Source organism: Trachinotus anak, unplaced genomic scaffold (assembly GCF_046630095.1).
Source record: "Trachinotus anak isolate AG129_WGS33_773 ecotype Australia unplaced genomic scaffold, CSIRO_AGI_Tana_v1 ptg000008l, whole genome shotgun sequence".
Classification (NCBI taxonomy): domain Eukaryota; kingdom Metazoa; phylum Chordata; class Actinopteri; order Carangiformes; family Carangidae; genus Trachinotus; species Trachinotus anak.
Window position 1 is genome coordinate 27,909,390 of NW_027273859.1, and position 23,239 is coordinate 27,932,628.

Sequence of the window (23,239 nt, forward strand, 5' to 3'; positions counted from 1 at the left end):
CCAAATATCATCTTGGGTGTCTTAAACTGAGTCTGGGTCCTGCATGTAGCATTGATTTGCAGCAAAATGATAAAAAAAAATACAACCACATTTCATTCAAAACAGGTGTTGTAGCGGTTAGATTATTAAAGTATGAGAAAGCATGACTATCAGCCTGAAAAATGAAAAAGGAAAAAGTGACACACTCGTTCTAACCTTGAGTATTTCCATCTCTGAGGAGGCTGTGAATCCAGCTTGTAATAATTAACATTAAAATGTGCTTATAGCCTCTGAAAGGGTGTGCTAATTTGTTTGTGCTGAGTTAAAAAAAAATCTTTTATCTTGAGAAGAGCATGCACATAGTCTTTTTTTACAAGGCCATCCTTCCTATTAAAGTTGAATATGTTTTTTCTAGTTTTTTTAAAGTCTGCACAAGAATGTCCAGCACAACAAGAGAAAAAAGCTCAGTCCTCTGGAGACACTGAGCACAGTGACGCTGCCATCATCCAAATGAAACGCGCAGCATTCCTCTCTGATTAGTAATACTGGATTCCTGACTAGTTGGCCTCCTCGCTCCTCTGTTGGATTTTGAGGATTTGAGATCATCTGTGCAGCCTTTTGCTGCAGGATCTATGCTGCCTCTGTGACCAGCATGACAAAACTCACACAGAGAGAGAGAGAGAGAGAGAGAGAGAGAGAGAGAGAGAGAGAGAGAGAGAGAGAGAGAGAGACAGAGAGAGACAGAGAGAGACAGAGAGAGACAGAGAGACAGACTTGGGTCTCTGCACCCAGTCAGACCATTTATTTATTTTCTGTTCTACACTGGGCTGTTGTTGTCTGAGCTGCGGGGCCTTTTGGGAAAAACCCCAAATTGCAAAGCAGCTACATCATTATTTTTAACTTAATTTAGCTTCCGAACACATCCAGCTGATTTTAGCAACCTGTGCTTTATCTTGCAGAAGACGCACAGATGTTATTGTGACGCATTCATGTTAAATAATGTGCAACAGACATGGCCCCCATTAACCTTTCCACTAGGTTATTTCCACAAAATGACTAAAGCAGCTCCATCATCTCAGAAAGCTCCACTAGTTACAGCGCTGGCTGAGATATTTGGATGACTTGTGAAGTATGACGTCTGCCTCCTCTTCACCCTGCAGACTGTAAATAATGTTTGTCACCAGATCCCAGAGAAATGAAGAGCTGCTGTTTGAGTTCAACAGAACGGAGACCTCTTATCTCAACGTCCAAAGCTTATAGACTGAACAGAAATATAAATGCAACATTTTTGTTTTTGCTGCCATTTTTCATGAGTTGAAATAAAAAAATCTTAGACTTTGTCTGAGCACAGGAAAATGCATCTTTCTGTCAGATCTGGTTCATAACCATGTTTAAGTCTGTGTTAGCGAGCACTCCTGACCAGTGTGGCTTATCAAGATGCTGATTACACAACATGATTATTGCACAGCTGTGACCTGGGCTCAATAAAAGGCCACTCTAAAATGTGGAGTTTTATTTTGAAAAGACATTTTTAGGTACTGAACTATGGATTTCTTGTGACTTTGGCTACAGATCTGCATTTCCAAAGGTCAGTGCCAAATAAGTGTCTCTTTTCAAAATAAAACTGCACATTTTAGAGTGGCCTTTTATTGTGACCAGCCAAAGGCACACCTGTGTAATAATCATGCTGTGTAATCAGCATCTGGATGTGCCACACCTGTCAGGTGGAGGCTCACTGACACAGATTTAAACACGCTTATGAACCAGCCTTTTTTGTGCTTAGACAAAGTCTTAGATATTTTTATTTGAACTTGTGAAAAATGAGAACCAAAAAAAAGTGTTTCATTTATAATTTTGTTCAGTATACTTTATAACAAGGTAGATCTTCAAGCCCTAACAAATCACTTACTTAGTCACATTTCTTTAAAACCTGATATTTTACTCCATTAAAGAGTCAGTGCTACTTGTCCAAATGGCAGATTTCTCTTTTTGGAGCAGTGCTGTTTCCACATTTCTTCACTTAGTGGGAAAACAATGTCATTCTCCAGGTCCTCCCATCATTTTAAGCACAGGCAGGCAAACAGTCAGTTTTGTTATAATCTTCATTTTCTTTTTTTCTTTTTTTTTTCCTTTTTTCTTTGGCATTGCCAAGGAAGTAATTAGACGGGGAAAATAGTGGCACAGAGGAACAGCAGCAGATCCTCTTCCTCCCAGCTGTCATCCACAACACTCTCCCCTTTTAACGATTCCATATCAAACCATCATATTTAATAAGGCCCCTGTAAACACTTCCTCTTTCCACTCCTGAGATTGAAGTTTCGCCCAACATCAAATGAAAGGTTCAAGTGTCCTATATTGCAGTTAATATGCTTCTTTTTACTGACTGTGTACTGGGATTTGCATAGTTTGTCCTTTGTTGATTTATTGAATCATAGCGGATAGAGCAGCTCCATGACAGTGGGCTCACACAGGCCTCTTTATATGATAATGCAGGATCCCGGAGGTTTTTAATAGAGCAGAGGAGTGGAATAGTCTTGCATAATTTTCCCATAAAAGGCTGACACAGCTGCCGTTTCTCCGTCCTGCCCTGCTCACCGCTGATATTCTCTGCTCTCCTCTAGCCGCCAGGCCCCGATCAGGAATGAGACATTTCTCAGGTGTTGCACCCTAATCTATTTTCTAAACTTGACAGAGCTGATAACGGCCAGGACTTGATGTATTTATTCTTGGCCCCCAAGCGATAATGTACCCATTTCATTTTTTTTATTTCTTCTCATCCTCCAGATATTAAAGCGATCGTGCACAGAGATTCTGAGTGTGGAGCCCTCCAGTGTCTGTGTGAATGGTGAGTGGATCCTCCTGCGACACTCAGTCCCCGGAGCTCTGCACAGCTAGATTTATCCTCTGCAGGAATCCCTCTTTTTACTGCATGCTCTCCGAACTTAAGACATCTTTCCAAGAGTAATTGGAAAGATGTCTTGGTTTCAAGCAGTGGGGAGGGAGCAAGTCTGCTTTGAGATAAGGAGGAGCTCAGTGTGGGTAGTTGTAAATCATCTGACAGCACCAAGGCTGTCACACTCAAGCTCACCACTGAACCTCAAAAATGAAAATTATTTAAGGTTTTGCAGCTTTTTAGCCCTTTAATGCCCACACCTCTTGGAGTAGTCTTCCTTAATCAGTGGTTCCCAGGCTTTTTGGCTTGTGCCTCTTTAGAATTGAGCAATGTCTGCTTGTAACACTTCATCACTGGCACTCAAAACATGAGCAGTCAAGCTTCAAGTTTCCACTGGAACTGCTGGCCCAAATATTAAAGGTCTATATTGTATAAAGGTAGATGTCCATGTGTTTGTGATTATAAAGCAGGTCTAGGTTCTATATTAATACTGTGAAAGTATCAAAGCCTCAGTCCACAGAGAAATGCACACAGCCTGTATTCAGAAACTGAGCCTTAAAACCAGCTGTCAGGACTTCTGTAACTTTGTGATGTCACAACAAAGCAGTCACTGCCCTCAGCCATGCCCCAAGCCCCGCCCACCTGGACCCTCCCTCGAACATTGCAGGATTTGTTTTCTCTGAGTGTTTACCTGAAATCTGCTGTCATTTAATTTGATCACTCAGAAAACAGTCAGCCAAACAGAGTCTCTGAAAATGTTGTTGTATGTGGCTTTAATACTCTAAATGAAACATGCAAAGAAAATGCAACATACAGTATCAGCATACTATCATACTATGATACTATCAGTGTACAGGACTGATAGAGGAAAGAGCCCAGACAAACACAAGAAGAAAGTCTAACTATATGTAGGTTCCCGGCTCCCGGTCTTATCTGTTTGTTTACATTCCAGAGTCTTTCGACATCGTCCTCAGAGGGAACGGCTTCACCCTCGGTCGCAGCAACGAAGGCGTCGTCTGCAGCTTCATCGTCGACCAGCAGACCTTCAGTAAGTGTGGTGACTGTTGAAAATGTCCATTCAGCACAGCTCTGATATTTTTAATCTCTATGAACAGCAAAAAAAACCCCAAAAAAACTAACAAATGTGGAGTCACATGATGAATCCTGTCTGGCCTGAGCTGATGTGTGACTCATATTAAGATCTCAGCACATTCACCCAGTATCATATCATTCATTTAATGGTCAAACTGGAATCTGTGGGTGTTCTTTTGGCAATAAATAAACCAGAAAGTGTTGCATCACGTTAGGCAAGTAGTAGTGTGGATGATGACAAGAAGACCAAAAAGGAGCAGCTAACTTGATATTTGACGGGATGATTTAAGTGACGCTGTGTAGTTGTAATAATGGGTTGTGGAAAAAAGCGGGAGCTGCATTTCAACATAACCCTTACAGATATCAACACTTCAAATAAAAGACAGGAAAAGTTTAAAATATGGGACCTTTAATACAACGCTTCAGCCTATGATTATTTGAGCCAAAGCTTTTTGTCCAGGATAATGTGAACAAAGCTGCAGGGCGGACGTCTGCTCTTCAGTAAACTGTCCTCAGTGAGTCTGTGCTGGGTGCTGCATCCTGTGATAGTCGCTCTCCAATCTGATTGAAGTTTTCCCCAGAGCCACAAACTTGCTAACTTGCAGAAACAGACCCTCCACCCTGTTTTCCCCAGCGGCTCTGATCTGCGAGTGTTTCTTGTATGTTCATTTCTGTGTGAGAACTGTGAGGATTTATTCGTATAACTCAGGGAATCTTCCTCCTCTTCAACTCGCTGCAGTGTTAGGTGATGGTGGGTGCTCAGAGGTCGGGCATGTCAAAGCAAAACCCAGATCTGCACAGTATCCGTTATCTCACAGCAGCTCCTTATCTGTATGATTTTAAATTCAGCAGAAGAAAGGAGGCTATGTAGGTCACTGTGCTCCTTATTTTGAGTTTGCAGTCTGTTGTGTTGAAAAATCCTTTTTCAGGAAGCAAACAGGATTTGGCACCGGGAGCCAGTCTTTTGAAGCTCTCATTTGGCTGTGGGATCTGTGGGATCGATGACTGCCAATGACAACACTTCCCTTTTTGACAAGTTATTTTAGATTTTTTTTTCCATCATTTCATGATACTTGAGCATATTTTTTTCCTGTTAAAAAATAACTCCGTCTCAATCAGGAAGTGGCCATTAGCAGATGTCTCCCTGTTAGTCCTTTCTCAGTTTAGGCTGTCTCACATTTGCCCACTTGGGGCTATTTATTCCCTCGTTGGCTTTTGCATGTGTTCAGTCCAGACCTTTTTAACAGTGGGGCACCTTATAATTATGGACAGGCATCATGGCGACTGTGGAACACACAGCACATATGTGGAACAGATGCTCATGTCTTCTCCATCACCGAACCAGTTGGAGCCTTGAGCAGACAAGCAGAAAAAAAGTTATCAATAATCTGAATGACCTCCACGGCTGAGGATCGGTTCAGGCCTCTGTCAACCTGTGCAGATGAACACATGCATTCACTCACACACACACAGACACGCACAGACACACACTCATATCATGACCCAGTCTGTCTTTTTGATGTCAGATTCCCAGTGGTAGAAGAGCTCTGAAATATCAAACTCATGTCTCGGGATTATCTTTCTAAATTCATATGATACTTTAAAAACACAGTAAGTTTACAGAATAACTGATTTTAGTTCAGGAAAAAATTCATATGATGCATGAGGTTCAAGAGGCCACAAAGTTGGCCCATTGTGCTCAGGGTGATTAAAAGGTTCTTCGATAAAACTATAATATTTGAATATGGCTCTTAATAATTGTGGTTTCAGTTCATGTGAAAAGTAATTATTTCAGAATAAAGTGTTTATTTCAAAATTCAGTAAGTGCTTATTTGAAAATAAAGTAAGTATTTCAAAATAAAAATAATTTTTTGCCTGAGATTACAAACCTGTGATGTTTCTCAGTCTCTCAGAGCAGCTTTTAATTTTTCATTGAATGTTGAATATTGTTCAGTAAACATAGGTTTAATGTAGATGTAATTAAAAATACAGTTCCTGATGCAGTGCTTATTAAAAGAATAATCCTGACTCAGTAATTATGGGAAATGTAGGAAAATTGTCTGTGCCGTTATCCTGTGGTTACCACTTGTGACCACAGAGGCCGCTGTGTTGAAAAAGTGACATTTTCTCATTTAACATAAACACAAACAAAAGTATCTGAAGATAAACAAACGAGGTCATAGCCAGATAAAAAGATGAAGAATAAAGGTGATGTTTTATTTACCTGTGAACACGTTTTTGCTCATGTGATTATCACATTCAAGTATTAATGTTCTGTCTTTTTGATTGTGTTTGCAGATAATAAGCCGAGCACAGTGCTTAATGATTATCTGCTGTGTCCTGCACCGAAGCTCTATGAAGTGGGACAGTAAGTACACAGTTTTCTGTTGTGTGGAAGTGATAGTGGAGCATGTCAGTGTTGCATATGTTGATTTTTTATGAAACAATCACAATCAGATACTGGCCCATCATGTGGTCTGAGAATGAATCGGGTTTTATTTATTCTGCTCAGTCCTTCATTTAAACACAGCAATGCATCCACAGATCACACAGCTTTTATGGCCAGTGTCCTGTCTTTTGATTTTAAATCCTCAATTTTGTTTTTGTCATGGAAGTGGAAAGAAACGGTGGAAAGAAATCAAAGCCAACAATCAGCTGACATCATGAAATAATTATTATTCAGTAATTTATCATAAATTATAATTATTGTCGTGTGTAGAACTAAAGCATCCTGCCAAGATCAAGCAGTAGTGGTTAAAACTGTTTGCTTTTTATGTAATTAGGGAAATATTGTTAATAGGAGGTCATAAACAATAGTGAACTTTTATTTGAAGAAAGTTTGACGCAAATGAAAGAACAGCTGGGGAATATAGTAATATTCTCATTACATGAGTTTTCCAAAACAGCTGTTATGTTGCTCACGTGAGGTCAGTGTTTCTGTAGATGCATTTAAGTTTTGACCTCGGTGCAGGGACAACAAGAGCTGTGTGAAAATGTCATCTTGGGCGTCTCACTGTAAACTCATCTATAAATGAGACCATCCAGATAAAATCCAAAATCTAAAAAAGTGAAGAATGATCCAGAATGAGTCAAGTCTTTTGCTCACTCACTCATGCACACACACTCAGACATTCACAGATACTTCCTGTAGTTTACATTGCCAACATCAGGACTCCAGTTTATTTCCCCTTTTCTTGAGGCACTGTGTCATGTTCGAGCTGCTCTTCTCTGTGCTCACTTCAGTTTTTATTTACATCCTGTTTATCTTGCTGACATTTATCTAAGATGTTTCAATCCTCTTGCTTTCTCAGTCTTACATGTATTACATTACATTATGTCTTTTATGTGCAGATAAACAATTCCTAAATCTATAAATCATCTGTAAGTTAAAACAGTGTCTGAGGGGATGAGGTTTTTGAAGGAGCGTAAAGACGCAGTAAACATTGTAGATGTAGCCTGACAGAAAAACAACCCATACATACAACCCACAAAGATTCAAGTGAAAACAGTGTAAATATGCGTTTATTCCCGGCTGCATCGCTATTGTTTGACTTCAGCGTCATCTCTTTTAATCCCAAACCATAACAGATGATCACTAAGGCATTCTAGATGGAACAACAGATTTTCATGTCCTCGCTGACTGCAATCCAATCAAAAATGTATGATTACGAGCGCCGCTGGCTCCTGAAGGTCCTGCAGCTCTAAAACAGATTATGTATCATACGATGCTGTAACTGCTCCAAATCAACTTGAACCTCACCTCAGATAATCCGCTCGGTTTTAAAGTCCAAACTTTGGACTCAGGATGACGTGTGTTTCTGCCCAAAGCCGACAGACTGTTGTGTGTGTGAGGGGATGTGAAAGGTGCAGTTAGACCTGCGTCCATGTTTCTGGTTTCTCTGCCTCCACGCTGGCAACAGCCAGGGCCACAGGCCCAATGTTTTCAGGTTGTCCGTCTGTCCGTCCCTCTGCATGTCCGTCCTGGTCTCTTGCATGTGATACCTCAGTAACGCCTTGAAGGAACTTCTTCAGATTTTGTACAAATGTTGACTGGGACTCAATGATCAACTGGTTGGATTGTGGCGGTCAAAGGATAAGGTCACTGCGACCTCAAGAAAGGGATATCTCGGGAAGGCCTCCTGTTTCTCTTGTAGTCCACTACAACCTCATTGGTTCTGCTGACGCTGAGCTTAGGTGATTGTCGTTGCACCATGTGACAAAGCTCAGTATCAGTCCACTGTAATAATCGTCTTTAAAGTGAAGACAACATATTTCTCTCTAAATATTAGATTTAAAAATTCACAACACACAGACACAGACACACGGACACACTCTATGTGTGGACATGGGCCACTGGATGAACAGTCAAGTACCACATACACACACACACACACACACACCCATAGACACATGCATTTAAACTCACACAATTCTATTTTGTTCAGTTCAGTTTCATTTACTCATTTGTTGTTTTACATTAAATTGTGTCGACTGAAACTGCACTTTATCTCACGTGTTCACCTGTGTCATCCCTGTTTAAAATAAGTAAGTAGAGCTACAACTAACAGTGTTTTTTTTTTGATTTAATAAATTGATAAATCATTTACTCCATTAAATGGTCATTAAGAGTCCAGGGTGACATCTTCAGATTTCTTGTTTCAGATGTCTGAGATATTCGACTTAAAATTATATCAAACAAAGAAACTGAAAATCCTCAAATTTTATTGTACTATTTGATTAATTTTTCAACATAGTTGGTGATGGATTTTCCATTTATTGGTGAATTATTTTGCATAAAAATAAATAAATGGAAATTTAGACCAGAGGCAAAGAAATAATTTTATTTAAATTTTTTTTTTTCCTGCACAAAACATGTCTCAAGTGTGTATATCATCATGTGTATTGAGATGATGGAGACTTATCAATGTCAATATAAAGAAAATGCTAAATGTTGATATTATTAACAACTCATATAACAGCAGCAGCTACAGCAGGAGTCTTTGTTTCTGCTTTTTTTCTCTTGAGTAGAAACCAGTAGAGCAAAACATAATCTCTTTTCTTTCAACCAACCTGCCCATGTCACAGTATAAAGATTAACTTGAGTGACTACATCTGTAAACCAGGGTCCTACAGCTCCTGCTCCGCCCTGATAGGACCTGAGCTGACACTACGTGCCCGCCATTTGAAAGAGGCCTGCTTAATTAACTCTTGGCTGCCAGTGGTGACCCATTAAGTAGTTAGCTGGTACGGGCGGTGAGTAAACACATCTGTTGGAGGGGCTTTAAAAGGATGTGCGACAGATGCAGCCGTTCCCTTTTCCACGCTCCCCATTTAAATAATTCACCATACACTGACAATCCCTGCACCCCGGGCCACCTGCATGGAGCGCTGCAGCCCGGAAACTTCCGTCTCCGTCCATCTGTCTCCTTCTGCTCCATCACTACCACCGGCGCACAGGGCGCTCCATGAACACAGCTCTAGTCAGCCGGAGAAGAATCACCTTTTCATCCTATGTCACTTTTTAACCATGTCTCTTACACATGGGGCCTCCTCCTCAGCGAATGCCGCTTCAGTTTCTGTCTTGACCTCTCAGACATGTGTGACTGGGGGACCTTTTTCAAATGCAGCAGTCACTCGAGCTGAGGAAGCTGCAGCTTCCAGTCCCACCGGGACCTGGAGCAGGCAGCTCCACATCCCAACTCGATGTCCAGGAATCACAGAGTCCTCAGTTGGTCATTGAGCTGTGTAGGAGCACTCACGGAGAGGCATCATCTGTGCTGACAGCTGTGGCATCAGGCTTGAAATGCTGGCATCTGCTGATGCCCTTCCTTCCCTCCCCACCCCACCTCGCTCCCTTCCCCCTCTTCTCCTCCCCCTTACGTGTATCCCGTTCGGAGACCCAGGGTCCCCTGCTGGGGCACCGATTGAGAGGTTAAGTGGCAGCGCTCTTGCAGCAGCATGTCCTCACCTGGTGTTTTCACAATAATGGTGAAGGGTGAGGAATAACTGAGCGGGGAGTCGACACCTGCTTTACAAAGCAGGTACAGTAGCTAATGCTAATGCTCGTCAATAATTAAACAGTCGTCCCAGGGCTGCTGCTAGCTGCGGCACCGCTCCATCTGCTCCAGTGGGGATGTGAAGATGTTTGTGATAGAAATGTCCCGTTGTTTGATTGTCCTCCACGTGGCACAGACGGCTTGGATGTGCAGTGATTTGTCGTCAAAGGATGAAGCCGGAACCAGAGAGTCAGCTTTAGATCTTAAATGTACTATATCAGATAATTCAAGCTGCTCAAAAATAAGCAATAAACTGAAAGGTGAAGAGCTCAATTGTCATGAAACTGGGAATCACATTTAGTTAAAAAATTATAATACATATATCTGTCACCCAAATTATGACATTTTCCTTTGTCAGGTTGATCCTTACATCATTGGTTCCCAATGTTTTTGACTTGTGACACCTCAAAACTGAAGCAGTGTGGCCCATCCTCACAAGCGTGAATATGAATTATGAGCAAAAGGGCTTTTTAAAGGCCTGAAAGTATTTTAGAATAAAAAAGTCAAAAATAAAAAATCAGCAGAATTTTGGCTTAACAATTTTTTTCCACTTTCCCACCCCTATAATGATTGTGGAATTTAGGCTGCTGTTTTAGAAATTGGAGCAATCAGATCTCGATATCCATTGATTTTCTGTATAATCTGAAAATGTATTAGCAAAGTATTTGACTTGGTAATAACAATAATAATAATAAAAATAATAATAATGCATTTTTTCAGGGCTCTTAGGGACAACTTGCTTATAAAAACAGCTACGAAAATGCAGTCGGTGGCAGTGAACATCAAGTTTTACAATTTCTGTCATTACAATAGCTCTATGAGTTAATGATCTGACTGATTTTTTTAATAGGATTATTGCAATGACAAAAATAATTCTGATTTACTTTTGACTGTGATGCATTGCACAACCCAAGTAAATTAAGTTAATGAGTTTATTGTGTTAATTAACTGAACTAGAGATTAATGGAAGTAAATGGCTTCCTGATAAATATATGAAATAGATACAAAATGTAAAGATGTGTAGTTAAGAAGTTGTGTCATGCAACACTCTGATACTCTCCGTGATGTTACCAGCTGCTGTGCCAGAAAACCATCAGGTCATTTGAATTTTTCACCATCAGACAGTTTTTGAGAGTGCGTGTCACTCTCCAAATGGTGGACGTCTCGCTCTGGAACACAAACACATCTGGTCCCAGGCTCCATGAGGCCATCCCTTCCTTCCCTCCGTCAGAACTTCTGCTGCACAAACTCGTGCAGAGTGATTGCTCCTGGATGCCGAGTGACAGGCCCCGCATATGCTCTGCGGTGAATTATTCAGCCTCCTCAATTTTCACATCTTTAAGGGAAGTTTGAAAGCCATTAGCGTCACCATTGTCGGCCTCTCCAGCTGTATCGCATCACCAAAGCTTAGTGTCACCGTGGGCCTACTTTCTGACAGATTATATCGAGCCCAGGGACGAAGTTTCTTCTTCCGATGTGGTGCCAGAGATCTGCAGTGGTGAAGAAGCCTCCTGCCATTCAACTGGTGTCCCTAGGAGCCTGTGTCGCTTTCTGCCCAGATTTTGACTGATCCCTTGGCCCTGTGACGATCTTCCCTCTCATCTCCCATTTACTCAAACATAACCGCCGACCACCGAGCAGCTGCAGCTCCCCCCTCAGTGTCACTCACTGGCTTTGACTGCACTAAAGTTAAATGACAGGGAGTGTTTTTTTAAATTATTCATCCAGCTTTTTAAAAAAAAAAGTCATTCAAATGCCTTTTCTTTCCTTTTTAACCCTTAAGTTTTGCTGGTATGCATAGATTTGCTTATAGACCTTCACAAAAACAAATTTCAAGTAACAGCTTTAATTATCAGTTTTTCATATTAATTAAAGTTATAATATGTAACTTTTCCACATTAAAATGTTTAAAAATGACGTGACCTGTGTTATATATTTGGTTGAGCTGTGTAGTTACATTATCCCAAATGCTTCCAACAATTCTCAAACCTAGATTTTAATCATGGTAATGGTCCGCTTCATTTGGTCGCCTGTCAATGACATCATATCCCCCAAGTGTTTTTCTGCCAGAAGCTCGAAATTGACTTTTATCCAGTTTTAAGCAACATTTTTAAGATTTTAAGACACTTTTTACACCTTGGTTGTTTTCGGGTGAAGGATTTTAGTCAGTTTGGATCTGAAGTTATCAGAGAAACCACAGTTATTGCCTTGCAGTTGTATGACTCCACCCACCAGCCAATTTTCAGGAAATATGGTCACAATCTCCTTCCTGAATTATAGCGTTGCAGAACAGTATGATGTCATAGTGAAGTTGACCTTTGACCTTCTGGATATAAAATGTCATCACCTCCTTTTTACATTATAGATATTTGAGTTAAATTGTGTCATAATTAGTGTAGACATTATACAGTGCGTATTGTGTATTCGTGAGTTATGTCAAAAAACATTATTTGTGAGGTCACAGTGACCTTTGACCTTGGACCACCAAAATCAAATGAGTTCATCCTTGAGTCCAAATGAATGTTTGTGCCAAATTTGAAGAAGTTCCCAGAGATGTTGCGTTCACGTTCGTAAAACATAATGCCATAGAAACCCAAGCAAATGTTAGACGAGATGTCCCCTGTCTGCTGAAGTGCATCAGTGATCACCTTGTCTGTTTGTTATGGAGAGGAGGAGACCTCTGTGGATAATTCTGCTGCCGGTAAAAACCTCCTCAATGTCTTGTTCATAAATTATCAAAGAAACAATTGAAACAAAGGTTAGCAGCAGCCTCAGCTCCCAACCATTCGCTGGCTTCCCCACCGTACAGCGCCGGCACAACACTGACCTTTAATGTGAAACTGCTTTATTGAGTGTTTTTACTGGTTATGATCAGCTGTTGTGGGGAGGAGGAGACCTCTGTGGTAAAAACCTCCTGAACCTCTGACACTGATAGATCCAAACCAGGAGAAGCTTATGCCAGTGGTGGTGAAGACAACAACTTCCATGATCCCATGCTATTTCATGACATCACCCAACACTGTCTTTTTCTATTGTTTTATTTGAAAGATTATTATTTGAGAGAGCAGAAGTTAAATAACTGTGCATTTAATTTATCATTTAGTCGATAGATTGTCAGAAAATAGTGAACTTACCCTCACAAGTCTGCTGCACCCAGGATGTCTTATGAAAATCACCACTGGTCCTTTTTTGGCTTTTATAGAAACAGTCTAATTAATTATTAACTAATTAACTATTTTCCTATTGAGTGACCAATAGACTGACTAAACATTTCAGCAATAATTGTAATGCAGCCACATTAATAGGTGTTGTCATTCTTTTGTTGATATTTCTGGAAATAAAAGGGTGGAAAAAGAAGAGGATATATGACTTATGCCTCTGTGCAGGAGCAGATTCTGCCTACTCAACAGTAACTCGCTTAATTAGCAGTCAGTGTCTCAAGGAGAAAGAAGAAAGAAAAAAAGGCCTTGCTGGCTGGTTGGGTCCTGGTGCGTTAAGGATGTCCAGCGATGTCAGGCGAAGTGTGGGGGAGGGGGGCGGGCGTTCGTCAGTCTAACTCGCTTGGGAGCTTTCCTCCTTCACACACGGGGTCCACACCTCCAGCTTGATTAACAACCTGCCCACCATTATCACGGATTGAGGGTGTCAACTAAATTAGCCTCTCCCCTCACCCGTCCAGCACAAGCACTTAGTTAAAATGCAAGGACCTGGAACGGCTCCGCTGAGCTGCAGAGGCGTGCAGCGTTTCTGATCTGCGGCATCGCACACAAAGAGATGTTTTCTGATAGAAGCAAAAACTGGTTCTCGCTCAGAATGTAGTTTTAACTCCTCTCCAGCTGCACCCATTAGTTTTCATGCAGAAATACAACAAGGACAAACATTTCAAGTAACGCTTTCCTCATTGTGCAGCACATAATCCAGTACACACCCAAACCTTGTGTTTGCATTAATCTTAGCTGGACTGGGTTCAGATACTGTGCATCCTTTAAAGTGAATGAAGTACAAACAGCCTCCAAGCTTTGGGTCCTCTCGCAGATTTCAAAGGGTTGTGATGTGATGTATTTTCATTTTTTCTTATGCTGGAGTGCTGGTTATGCGACATGACAATTGTGTCTGTCAGACTGTAAATGTTTTGTGTTCTTGGGTTTCTTTCATTGGTGAAGGATGCATGTCTGTGAGTGTAGCAGAGCGTTACAGTAGTGCTCACATACGGTGGCCCTGAGAGCTCAATCCACTGCAACTTAGAAAACACATTCAAACAGACCAAACACAAACATATTGAAAAAACATCTTCATCAATTTGACAACACATCTGCTGCAAAGACTCACAACACAACCAAATATGCAAATTCGCTGCAAATACTCACAGCACAACTAAATACACAAACAGGCTTCAGAGACTCACAACAAAACAGAATAGACAAACTGCTGCAAATACAATGGAAAGGAAGTGTTTCCAGGGGACTCGAAAAAGTGATGAACCTGCTGGGACGCGTGTGTGACTTTTGAAGTTAGAGGCATAGAACAACAAGTGCGCATGGATATATTATAATGGTTGTGGTCATGGTGCTCAGGACACAAATCTACGGTGTCACCTGAAATTCAAAACCCTTCTACCTCTCAGGAGCATCAGTTAAAAGAGATCTGCTTTTCAATGAGACTACCTGATTTAAAGAAGTTGGTTAAATATGGAGAATCAGCATCACATGAATAAATGATAAAATTAAAACACATCATAAAATGATGTATAAAAAAGCAAATGAAAAAAATGTAAGTGTAGGCATCAACAAGTTGAAGTGTCAAAGTGCATCTGGTTTTAAAGTTGTGTTTTAAATATTTAGTGTGGGTAAATAAGGAAAGGTGCAAAGGAGTCAGTTCAGACTGTTTAGAATACACTGCATAGTAATGGACACATGGTCTGGTTGCTCATCTGTTCTGAACCACAGGAGGATTGGTGGCCCAAGGCTCTGCCTCAGGCAAAATCCAAAGCAAAGAGAGCTCTCTTGTTATTATTCCGCAGCACCGTTTTTTTTTACGCAGGCCTCCCCTGTACGCTACCACACACTCACAGCTGGCCCCTCACACACAATACCGCTCTGCGTACTTCTTTCTCTCCTCTCTCTTTCTTTCTTTCTTTTTTTTTTTTTGTGTTGGAGGGAGGATTTCAGGCGTTTCACTTGTTCCATATCCTGAATTCTCATTAAACCTGTGGTAATTGGATCGGGCGTAATAGACATATGGAAATTGCGGTGCCGTTCATCATTAGGGTTTTTAATTGCACTCGTTTTGGCCTCTGCATTTTTCCCCCCTCTAAATAAGTCATAGGAGTTCACAAGCCTTGTTACCGCCGGTCCGATTACTTCATCCAGACACACGCTGACGGATGTGATAATGAGAGGATTTCCTCCCTCTCAGTTCGACCATTTAGTTTGCATCATTGTTCTTTAGCGAGCGTCGTGCAGGACTTGTTACTTCTTTTTAAACAGGATTTGCTGCTGCACAACATAATTTAGCTCTTTATTCTGTCACTGGAAGCCATGAGTTGTTTTGCAAAACCCAGCTGATATACTGTATGACCTTGAAGGCAAGGCAGGTTATTTATATAGCACCATTCAGACACAAGGCAATTCAAAGTGCTTTACAGAGGCATAGAATTACAACATTGAGATGACATTAGAATAGCATTTAAATACAATAAAAACAAATTTGAAAAAATATATTTTAAAAGATATTTTAATAAGTCATTTCAAGTTTGTAGAAAATAAGGTAAGAGACTTAAGACATTATTTTAGGCAGATATTTTAGGATTGATATTTAAAGATGAAAAAGATGTAAATCTAACACCAATACATCAGCGGATCTTTGTTTTTTTTTAATTGAATATTTGAGCTATTTTTGTTTTATTGTATTTGGTAATTATCCCTCATATTTGAGTGATTGGAGTTGTGACAAAGATCTCCGCTGAAAGCCACATCATTGACGACCTCTGTGTCTGCTGATATTGGACAGTGATTTTTATTTGTCTTCCAGTTCAGATAAAACCACCCAGGAAATAAATTCTAACACAGGAAAAAATGTGATGTCATAAAGTATTTCTTTTGAAATTAATTTTGGACACCTGAGTGATCGGTTGTCTCTCTGACCAAACCTTTCCTCTTCAGGACTATGGAAGTTCTCATCAGCCTCAATCACGGCAAGTCCTTCATCTCCAGCTCCTACACCATCACTGCATCCACATGTGTAAGTCTGTACTTTCTACCTCGACATGTTTCCCTCTTTCATGACACGAGGCCAACTTCCTCATTTAAAGCTTCTCTCGGTTTTGCAGATATTGTGGTGAAAGTATGTGATTGTCAGTTTTCCTGTTGTGAGATGCAGAGCTCCCTCCTCCTCTCAGTGTTTCTCATGTGATGATGCTCCAAATAGACTTCAGTAGAATTCAGTGTTTACATAGTTTCCTGCTGTCTCCATTTGTCCTGTGTCGTCATGCTCTCACATAGAATATCTGCAACATTCAGTTTTAATACCGAAGCAAATACTGTTAATGCATAGTAATCAAGTTAACCATTGATATTATTGATATTGTAAAAAAAAAAATCATTGTTAATTTGCCTCTAAGATAAGATAAGATGTTCCTTCATTGATCTCCTGTAGAGGAAATTCAAACTGACACAGCAGCACAAAAGAGTATCAGCACAAGGGTAAACGGAGTAAGGTTTGAACCTGAGATAAGTATGATAAAATAGAAATACTACAATACTAATATACAGTGAAATGAAGGCTGTTCTGTACATATGCAGTATACTGTAGCAATACCCTCTACATAGCCTACTTGTATGCATGTTGTATCTACAGGGGTTTTTTGTAACATGTACTAGTTTTTGGGTGCGATGTAAACGATGCATCCCTAAGGACACGAAACAGAAGTGTGTCTGAGTTTGCCACATATAAAGGGAACACTTGCAGTGGTTTGATTGGCTGATGTTGTGATTTTGTCTCAGGAATCAAAAAGTTGATAATTAGGATGAATAAATTGATTCTTGTTGGTGTTTCCTCCTCCAGTCGGATGGTCTGGCGGTGGCGATCGTCTTCCTGGTGCTGCTGATCCTCGTGGCTCTGGCCCTCATGTGGTGGTTCTGGCCTCTGTGCTGCACAGTGGTGAGTGTTAACTGCAGCTCAGCCAGAGCTGCTGATGCATTTACTCTGATTTTGCAGATAGCAGCTGACGTGCAAAATAAGTCGTATGTTTCCTGTTTCGCCTGAAATCAAAAACAGTAAAGTGGCACTCTCTGCTGCTTTCTCTAAAACTGATGATGGGAGCAGGTCTTATAATCTTATTTTGAATTTAAAAAATCTTTGCAATTATTGCATTAAGAGCAAAAGTTAGTTGTGAAAACTAAACACTAGATATCTTCTGTTTTTTGTTTTTTTTTTTTTAATTCTCACTGTTGCAAACATCCTGTTGTTGCAAATGCAGCTTGTGTTAAACCTGTGTTCAACTGAAATTGTGGTTTTTAGAATGAAATTTTGATTAGGAAAGTGGTTCAGTGCAGGGGAAGTTCACCGCCACTTCAACAGCCCGAACCTGTAACGATAAACCACTGTTAACCAGCAGGTCAGGCCCCGTTCAGCTGTGTCCGAGGCCGTTCGCACTCAGCAGCCTCAATATTGTTCATCGGCCAGCTGTGACAGGAAGTGGTGTCGAACATCTGTTCAACCTCGTAACCTCCCATTTACCTTGTTCACCCGCGGTGGCTTAGCAACACCACAGTGGAAGAACCTCAAACAGGAAGTCGAGAGCCCACATCCTGTAGATGAGTGGCTTATGGCTTCATGTGATCACACATGAGTTCTGAGAAGAAAAGAAAAACTGTGTTCAAAACAAAACAAGGCAGAGATGATCAGGAGAAGCATGTGAGTGACAGATTATAACAAACAAAATCTCTGTTTGAGCAGGACTAATATTAGGCTCACCTGGGGGCTGAAGTGATTCATAATAATCACAGAGATTGTTTGTGGTTTAATCACAAATTAATCTGCCATGTCCGTGCTCCAGCTTCAAACACTTCCTGTTTGGTAAATACACAATTCTTCTTTTATTAAACCTAATCTTGTCAGTCAGAGTAATTTCAGATGAACTTCCATCCTTGTTTTGTTTTACTACATCAGGATTAGACAACTAAAGAGGGGACAAAATCAAACCATTTCAGCAGGCTCTCGCATATATTTAAGACTTATTGAAGCTAAGATGCTACACATCACTGGTCATCTGTACTCACTTTATTAACGGCCTTCATCAAGTGTTAGTCAAACAGTGCTGGCGCCAGATGTACACATTTGTACTGGGAGAAACCCACCAGTGTCCCAGTTGTAAACAAACAAAGCTCTTCTAGTTACAGAAAGTAAAAACAGATCTGTCAAAGTAACAAAAATGATTCTGACAAACGTAGCGGAAGTATTTCTCTTTAAAGTTTCCTTTCCTTTTTTCAGTATTAGGAACTGCTCCATTTCCACTGTGTGGGTGTGGTTTGATCAGGCTTGATTGATGATGCTGGTAACATGAGCAACCAACCCAACAGCTGTCAGAACATTTTGATTTAAGTATTATTAAACCCAAACTGGTGCGTGGAGGGACGTGACAGAAATCTCTCATGTTAAAGAACCAAACCTGTCCCACACCTTGAAGTGCTACCATGCTAACTGCTTTCTGGGTTTTAGGGCTCATTGCTGCAGCAGTGTATTAAACATATCTTAATGATACCCATCCCTGCTTGTGACGGATCCGACACCAAACTGCTGTAAATATTGTGTAAGAATAAATGGCCGAGTGCTGGAATCCTGAGCAGCAGAAAGTTCAGAGGCTCTGGTGATTCAAATGAAATTTCATTAGTAAGTGTGAATGTGGAGGTCCGGAGGTTACTCATTAGCTCCACAGATCGCCACATGTTCCTGCTCCTGTGTGAGCCGGCTGTTTGTTAAGGTGGAACTTGTTAATTAACAAGCCTTGAATCTGCGATTAAACTCTGAGCTTTTCTTTATTGTTTCTTTTCAACAACTTGGAGTTTTTGTTTGTTTTTTTTTTTTAAATCTATGGTCTAAACTTTAGTTCAGTCCTGATTATTCATGACTCCCACACTCCCCAAACTCCCCCACCCTCACCTTCTTTTGGAAAAGCAGTCTCACCCACTTAACCATTTACAAAAATCCACAACAGATTATCGTTTGGGGCTATGAGCGAGGGGCTGCAGATGGTGCACCCTGGTCTTTTTCTGTGTCTCTGCTTTTTTCTACTGAGATCTGATAAAGGCAAATTTACCCTCCACATCCAACCGCCCCCTCCCCACCGCACCTCCGTTACCGCTCACTCACTCACGGCGCCCCTTAAATGATAGACGTCACCTGGCATTGTGGACCTGAAGGGAGCCCATCCAGGATGAGATGGAAGCATATTTTGGAAAACCAACAAAGGCATTAAAATGTAAACCCCCTGCAGCATGTCTGGCCGCGGACGTGTTTGTCTTGGTGGAGAGAGCTGCTGTTGCCTTCCATCGAGGGACGCGGCAGAAGAGGAGGGCCATGTGTGGCTTGTTAATATTTAAACCCCCAGTCTGCCAGGTTTCAGCAGTCAGGATGAGGCCACGCACACACACACACACACACACACACACACACACACACACACACACACACACGCCCAACCTCTTTCCCACAATCCCTCTCTCTCTGTCTCTCTCCCACATGGCTCGATGCCAGGAGAGAGGTCATACAAGCTGTGAGGGGTAATTTCTTTGTTTATGATTTGTTTTGGAAATTAAACTCAGAATTGCGTAGCCTTTAGTTCAAATCAGAGGATTTAGGGTTGGAGATGCAGTTTTGAGGAACATCGGCACTTTATCCAAATTACAAATGATTCGCTGCTTAATTGGATTCACTTTTGGATGCATTTTCAACTCAGTTGGTGCTTAATATGTTAATAATCTCTGATTTTTTCATGTTAGAAGTTGTCAGCGATGCAGAACTTTTATCTTCTTTTGTTTCCGTTCCCCTCACAGCCATCTTTCTTTTCTGAAAACAGCTTAACGTGTCTGTAGTTAAAAACACAAATCATTTTAAAATATGCTACTTGCCGCTGATCCGTCACGATAAACCTCCCAAAACAGTTTGACACAACACAGTTTGAGCTTGAGGTTGAGAAGGAACAGATTATCAGGATCGATCGGACAGTTACCGAGACAGCCATATGGGGACGATGCCCCGAGCTCCCCTGATTGGTCCGATCCCACCCCCCCTGTCCCGGTGTCATGGCTGCAGTGGCGAGCTGCTGGGAGCTGATGTCAGATGGCTGAGTATCCCGCGGTTTAGTTTTTAATTATGCCGCCACGTCGCTGAGCGCTCCTCTCCACATCTGTCCATCAGGTATCTGGGAAAAGAGCAGCAGAGCTCCGTCATTTGTTTAATGCTTTATTTATCCCACAATATGTCCAGGAAATCTGCTGCACTTAATAAAAAGAGATAATCCCGTCTACGTAAGGTGTGGCTGAAATGATGTTAATCACCGTATGGAGAGGCTACTCGTCGACCGTCACTGGATTCACTTACAGCCAGTTGTGTGTCAGAGAGCAATTAATTAACGCTGATTGATTATTTTTCATTATTCTAATGACAACAGTTTGTGGAGAATGTAGTGGTATCCCTGCGCTGAGCAGTGAGTGAAACAGCTGTTAGGATCCATGATATGCCATAATTACATTGCTCTTTTTTTCCCTCCAAAACCAATTTAGCAAATGCATAATCTGCAGTGACAGTGTAGTATCTGTCTTTGATGACTAATGGACAGCAGGGCTGCCTTCCACTTTGCAGCACACCTCAACTTGAGATATGTCCTCACTGTAATTATATGCACAGTATTTAGAGGCCAGCTCCTCTGTGTGTGGAGGGGGGGTCATCTTACACCAACCTCTGGGAGAATCCAGTGGAGAGGTGAACAGGAAACACTTTCCTCTCTTCTGCTTTAAGATCAATTTGCAGAGAGTCTGATGCTCTGCCGCCTGAGCTATCCAGGCTTTGTACTAGCCTCATTTTCATTATCATTTAATCTCCTCAGCACTCAGTGCGATGTCTTCAAATCACTGTCTTTGTCCAACAAACAGTCCAAAAACTAAAGATATTTGGTTTTACAATGATATCAAACAGAAAACAGGAGCGAATCCTCACATCAAACCTGTTGAAAAGAATCACAATCTCAGTTTTGAGCAGCACACAACAAAACCTGAGCAGTTTTATTTTTACCATTTGAGAAATGTATCTAAAATACAATCTGTTTAATTCTTTTAAAGACACAGAGACATTTTTTTCTCCTCGTGCCTCGACCCACAGGTCACAGCCTCTTCACCTGCCTCAACCAAAATCTGTTAATTGGCTCCAGACTGTGCAGAACTCAGCTGCAACACTTTTATACTTTTATTGACTTTTAAATCTCTTCACGGCCTCTGTCCATGCTGTATGTCTGACCTCGTAGCACCATATGAACCAGATCGTAGCCTGAGATCCTCAGGCAGACGTCTGTTAGTTGTTCCTGAGGCAAAGTGAAAAAGGTGACAGAGTTTTCACAGTTTTCACCCTGAAACTGTGGAACGAGCTGCCTGAGGAAATCAGCTCAGCAGAATCAGTTTCAAACCTCTTCTTAAAACAGATTTTTATTGAGGAGCTTTTACTTCATTTTACTGAATATTATTAACTTCCCAGGGGCAAAGGTTTCTCTCCCTAAAAGAATTTATGGTTTTCATTTTTACTGGTGAAACTGTATTTGATTTTGTTTTTATTGTTAACATCACTCAACTCTTATGGTTTTATTGATTTTTACTGTTGTCCCTCTCACTGGTGACACTGCCTTTGCACTATAATACTAAGACACTTATACACTTATACACTCTTATTTGCTTGTTTTAACTCTGTTTTAATCTCTGCTTCTTTGTGTAAAGAACTTAGGAAAGTGTTCTATAAATAAAGATTATGATATTATTATTATTATTAGATTCGTGAAGGTGGACGTTTGTGTTAATGTTTGGCATTTTCATTTGCATTTTCTAGTCCTCACAGGGACAGACTGAATCCTTTAAATTACCAAGTTCTTAGTCTAAAAATGCTCAAATTGATTTTTAACCTAGAGGAACATGTTGGTGTAAGCTTTTACATATATAAGAAAACAACATGTATAGACTGTAAACTGCACCGTGGTCATTTTCAGAAAGCATAAGACTGGACCTCTCTGTGTTGGGAGCCGCAGCCCTGCTCTCTGTACTGACTATTTACCAGACGGTGACTTAAAACCCCCTGAAACCTGAGACCACAGAAGAATAAACTCCCATCTTTCCAGCGTGATCCCTCTCACAGATGGAGTGAGTGGCAGCGGCATCCTCAGAAATCCTGCAGTAAAAAGTTGGACGTCAGTGTTCCAACGCATCAGACTGACACCTGACAAATGCCACTGTCAGGCGCCCCCCCCCCCCCCTCCCCGGCTTTTGCTTTGCGGTGCACATCTGAAAAAACCTAGTCGAGGCATCTTGTCCTTGAGTGGAATCACATTGTGGACAACCTGCTCCTCAGGTGCCATGTCATCCAGTGTTGTCATGAACAATGCCGCTGGGCTGGTCACTCTGCAGAGGGAGAGGTGTGTCCTGGGTATGAGTCTGTGTTTTCTTTTTTCTGTGTGTGTGTGTGTGTGTGTGCTGCCACTCATCTTCCACCCAGACAGGGCTTGGAGCCGAGCCCGAGCCTCCTCCTCTGTATCTCATTGGAGCTAATTAACTCCTTAGGACTTTATGATTGGGGGGATTGCTTGGGAGCACTGAACCCCATCCAATTAATTAAGAGCTAAACGGGCAGCAGTGCTCGCCCCAAAGACTCCCCTGTCAACAAGTTGATTTTCAGCTTTTCTTTATTTTGCACAGGGGGCCCCTGATGTTGGTTTACAAGCAGAATCCTTGTAATCAGTAGTCAGCGGGCCGACAGGGCGCCAGTTGCATTTCCAAAGCAGCCTGGCAGCAGCGGCGTCGCTGCCGTGAGACGAGCTCAGGGATGTCTCTGTTTGTCTCAGTCACCTGTCACGAATCACCTCCGTCAGCCTTGTCTGTGCTCGTCCTGACGAGGCTTGAGCGTGTGTCGCTGTGTGTGTGTGTGTCGATGGACTTTGTGCTGACGCCCTTTTGCTTTTTTCTGT

At 41.4% G+C, this 23,239-nt stretch overlaps 1 protein-coding gene and 1 long non-coding RNA gene across 2 annotated transcripts in view; one reads left to right on the plus strand and one right to left on the minus strand.

Moving 5' to 3' along the window:
• Nucleotides 1-23,239, plus strand: part of antxr2a (ANTXR cell adhesion molecule 2a) — an 82,320-nt gene that overhangs the window by 15,026 nt on the left and 44,055 nt on the right. Inside the window, exons 8-12 of the mRNA XM_071483966.1 lie at nt 2,764-2,824; nt 3,825-3,920; nt 6,263-6,332; nt 16,182-16,260; nt 17,083-17,178. Coding sequence (XP_071340067.1) covers nt 2,764-2,824; nt 3,825-3,920; nt 6,263-6,332; nt 16,182-16,260; nt 17,083-17,178 — 402 coding nt within the window. The remainder of the gene's footprint in view (nt 1-2,763; nt 2,825-3,824; nt 3,921-6,262; nt 6,333-16,181; nt 16,261-17,082; nt 17,179-23,239) is intronic.
• On the minus strand, nt 16,181-23,231 carry LOC139624670 (uncharacterized). Its single transcript, XR_011691713.1, has 3 exons — nt 19,420-23,231; nt 17,758-17,872; nt 16,181-17,279 (listed from the first exon to the last, which is right to left on the minus strand). It is a non-coding gene; the product is annotated as an uncharacterized lncRNA (long non-coding RNA).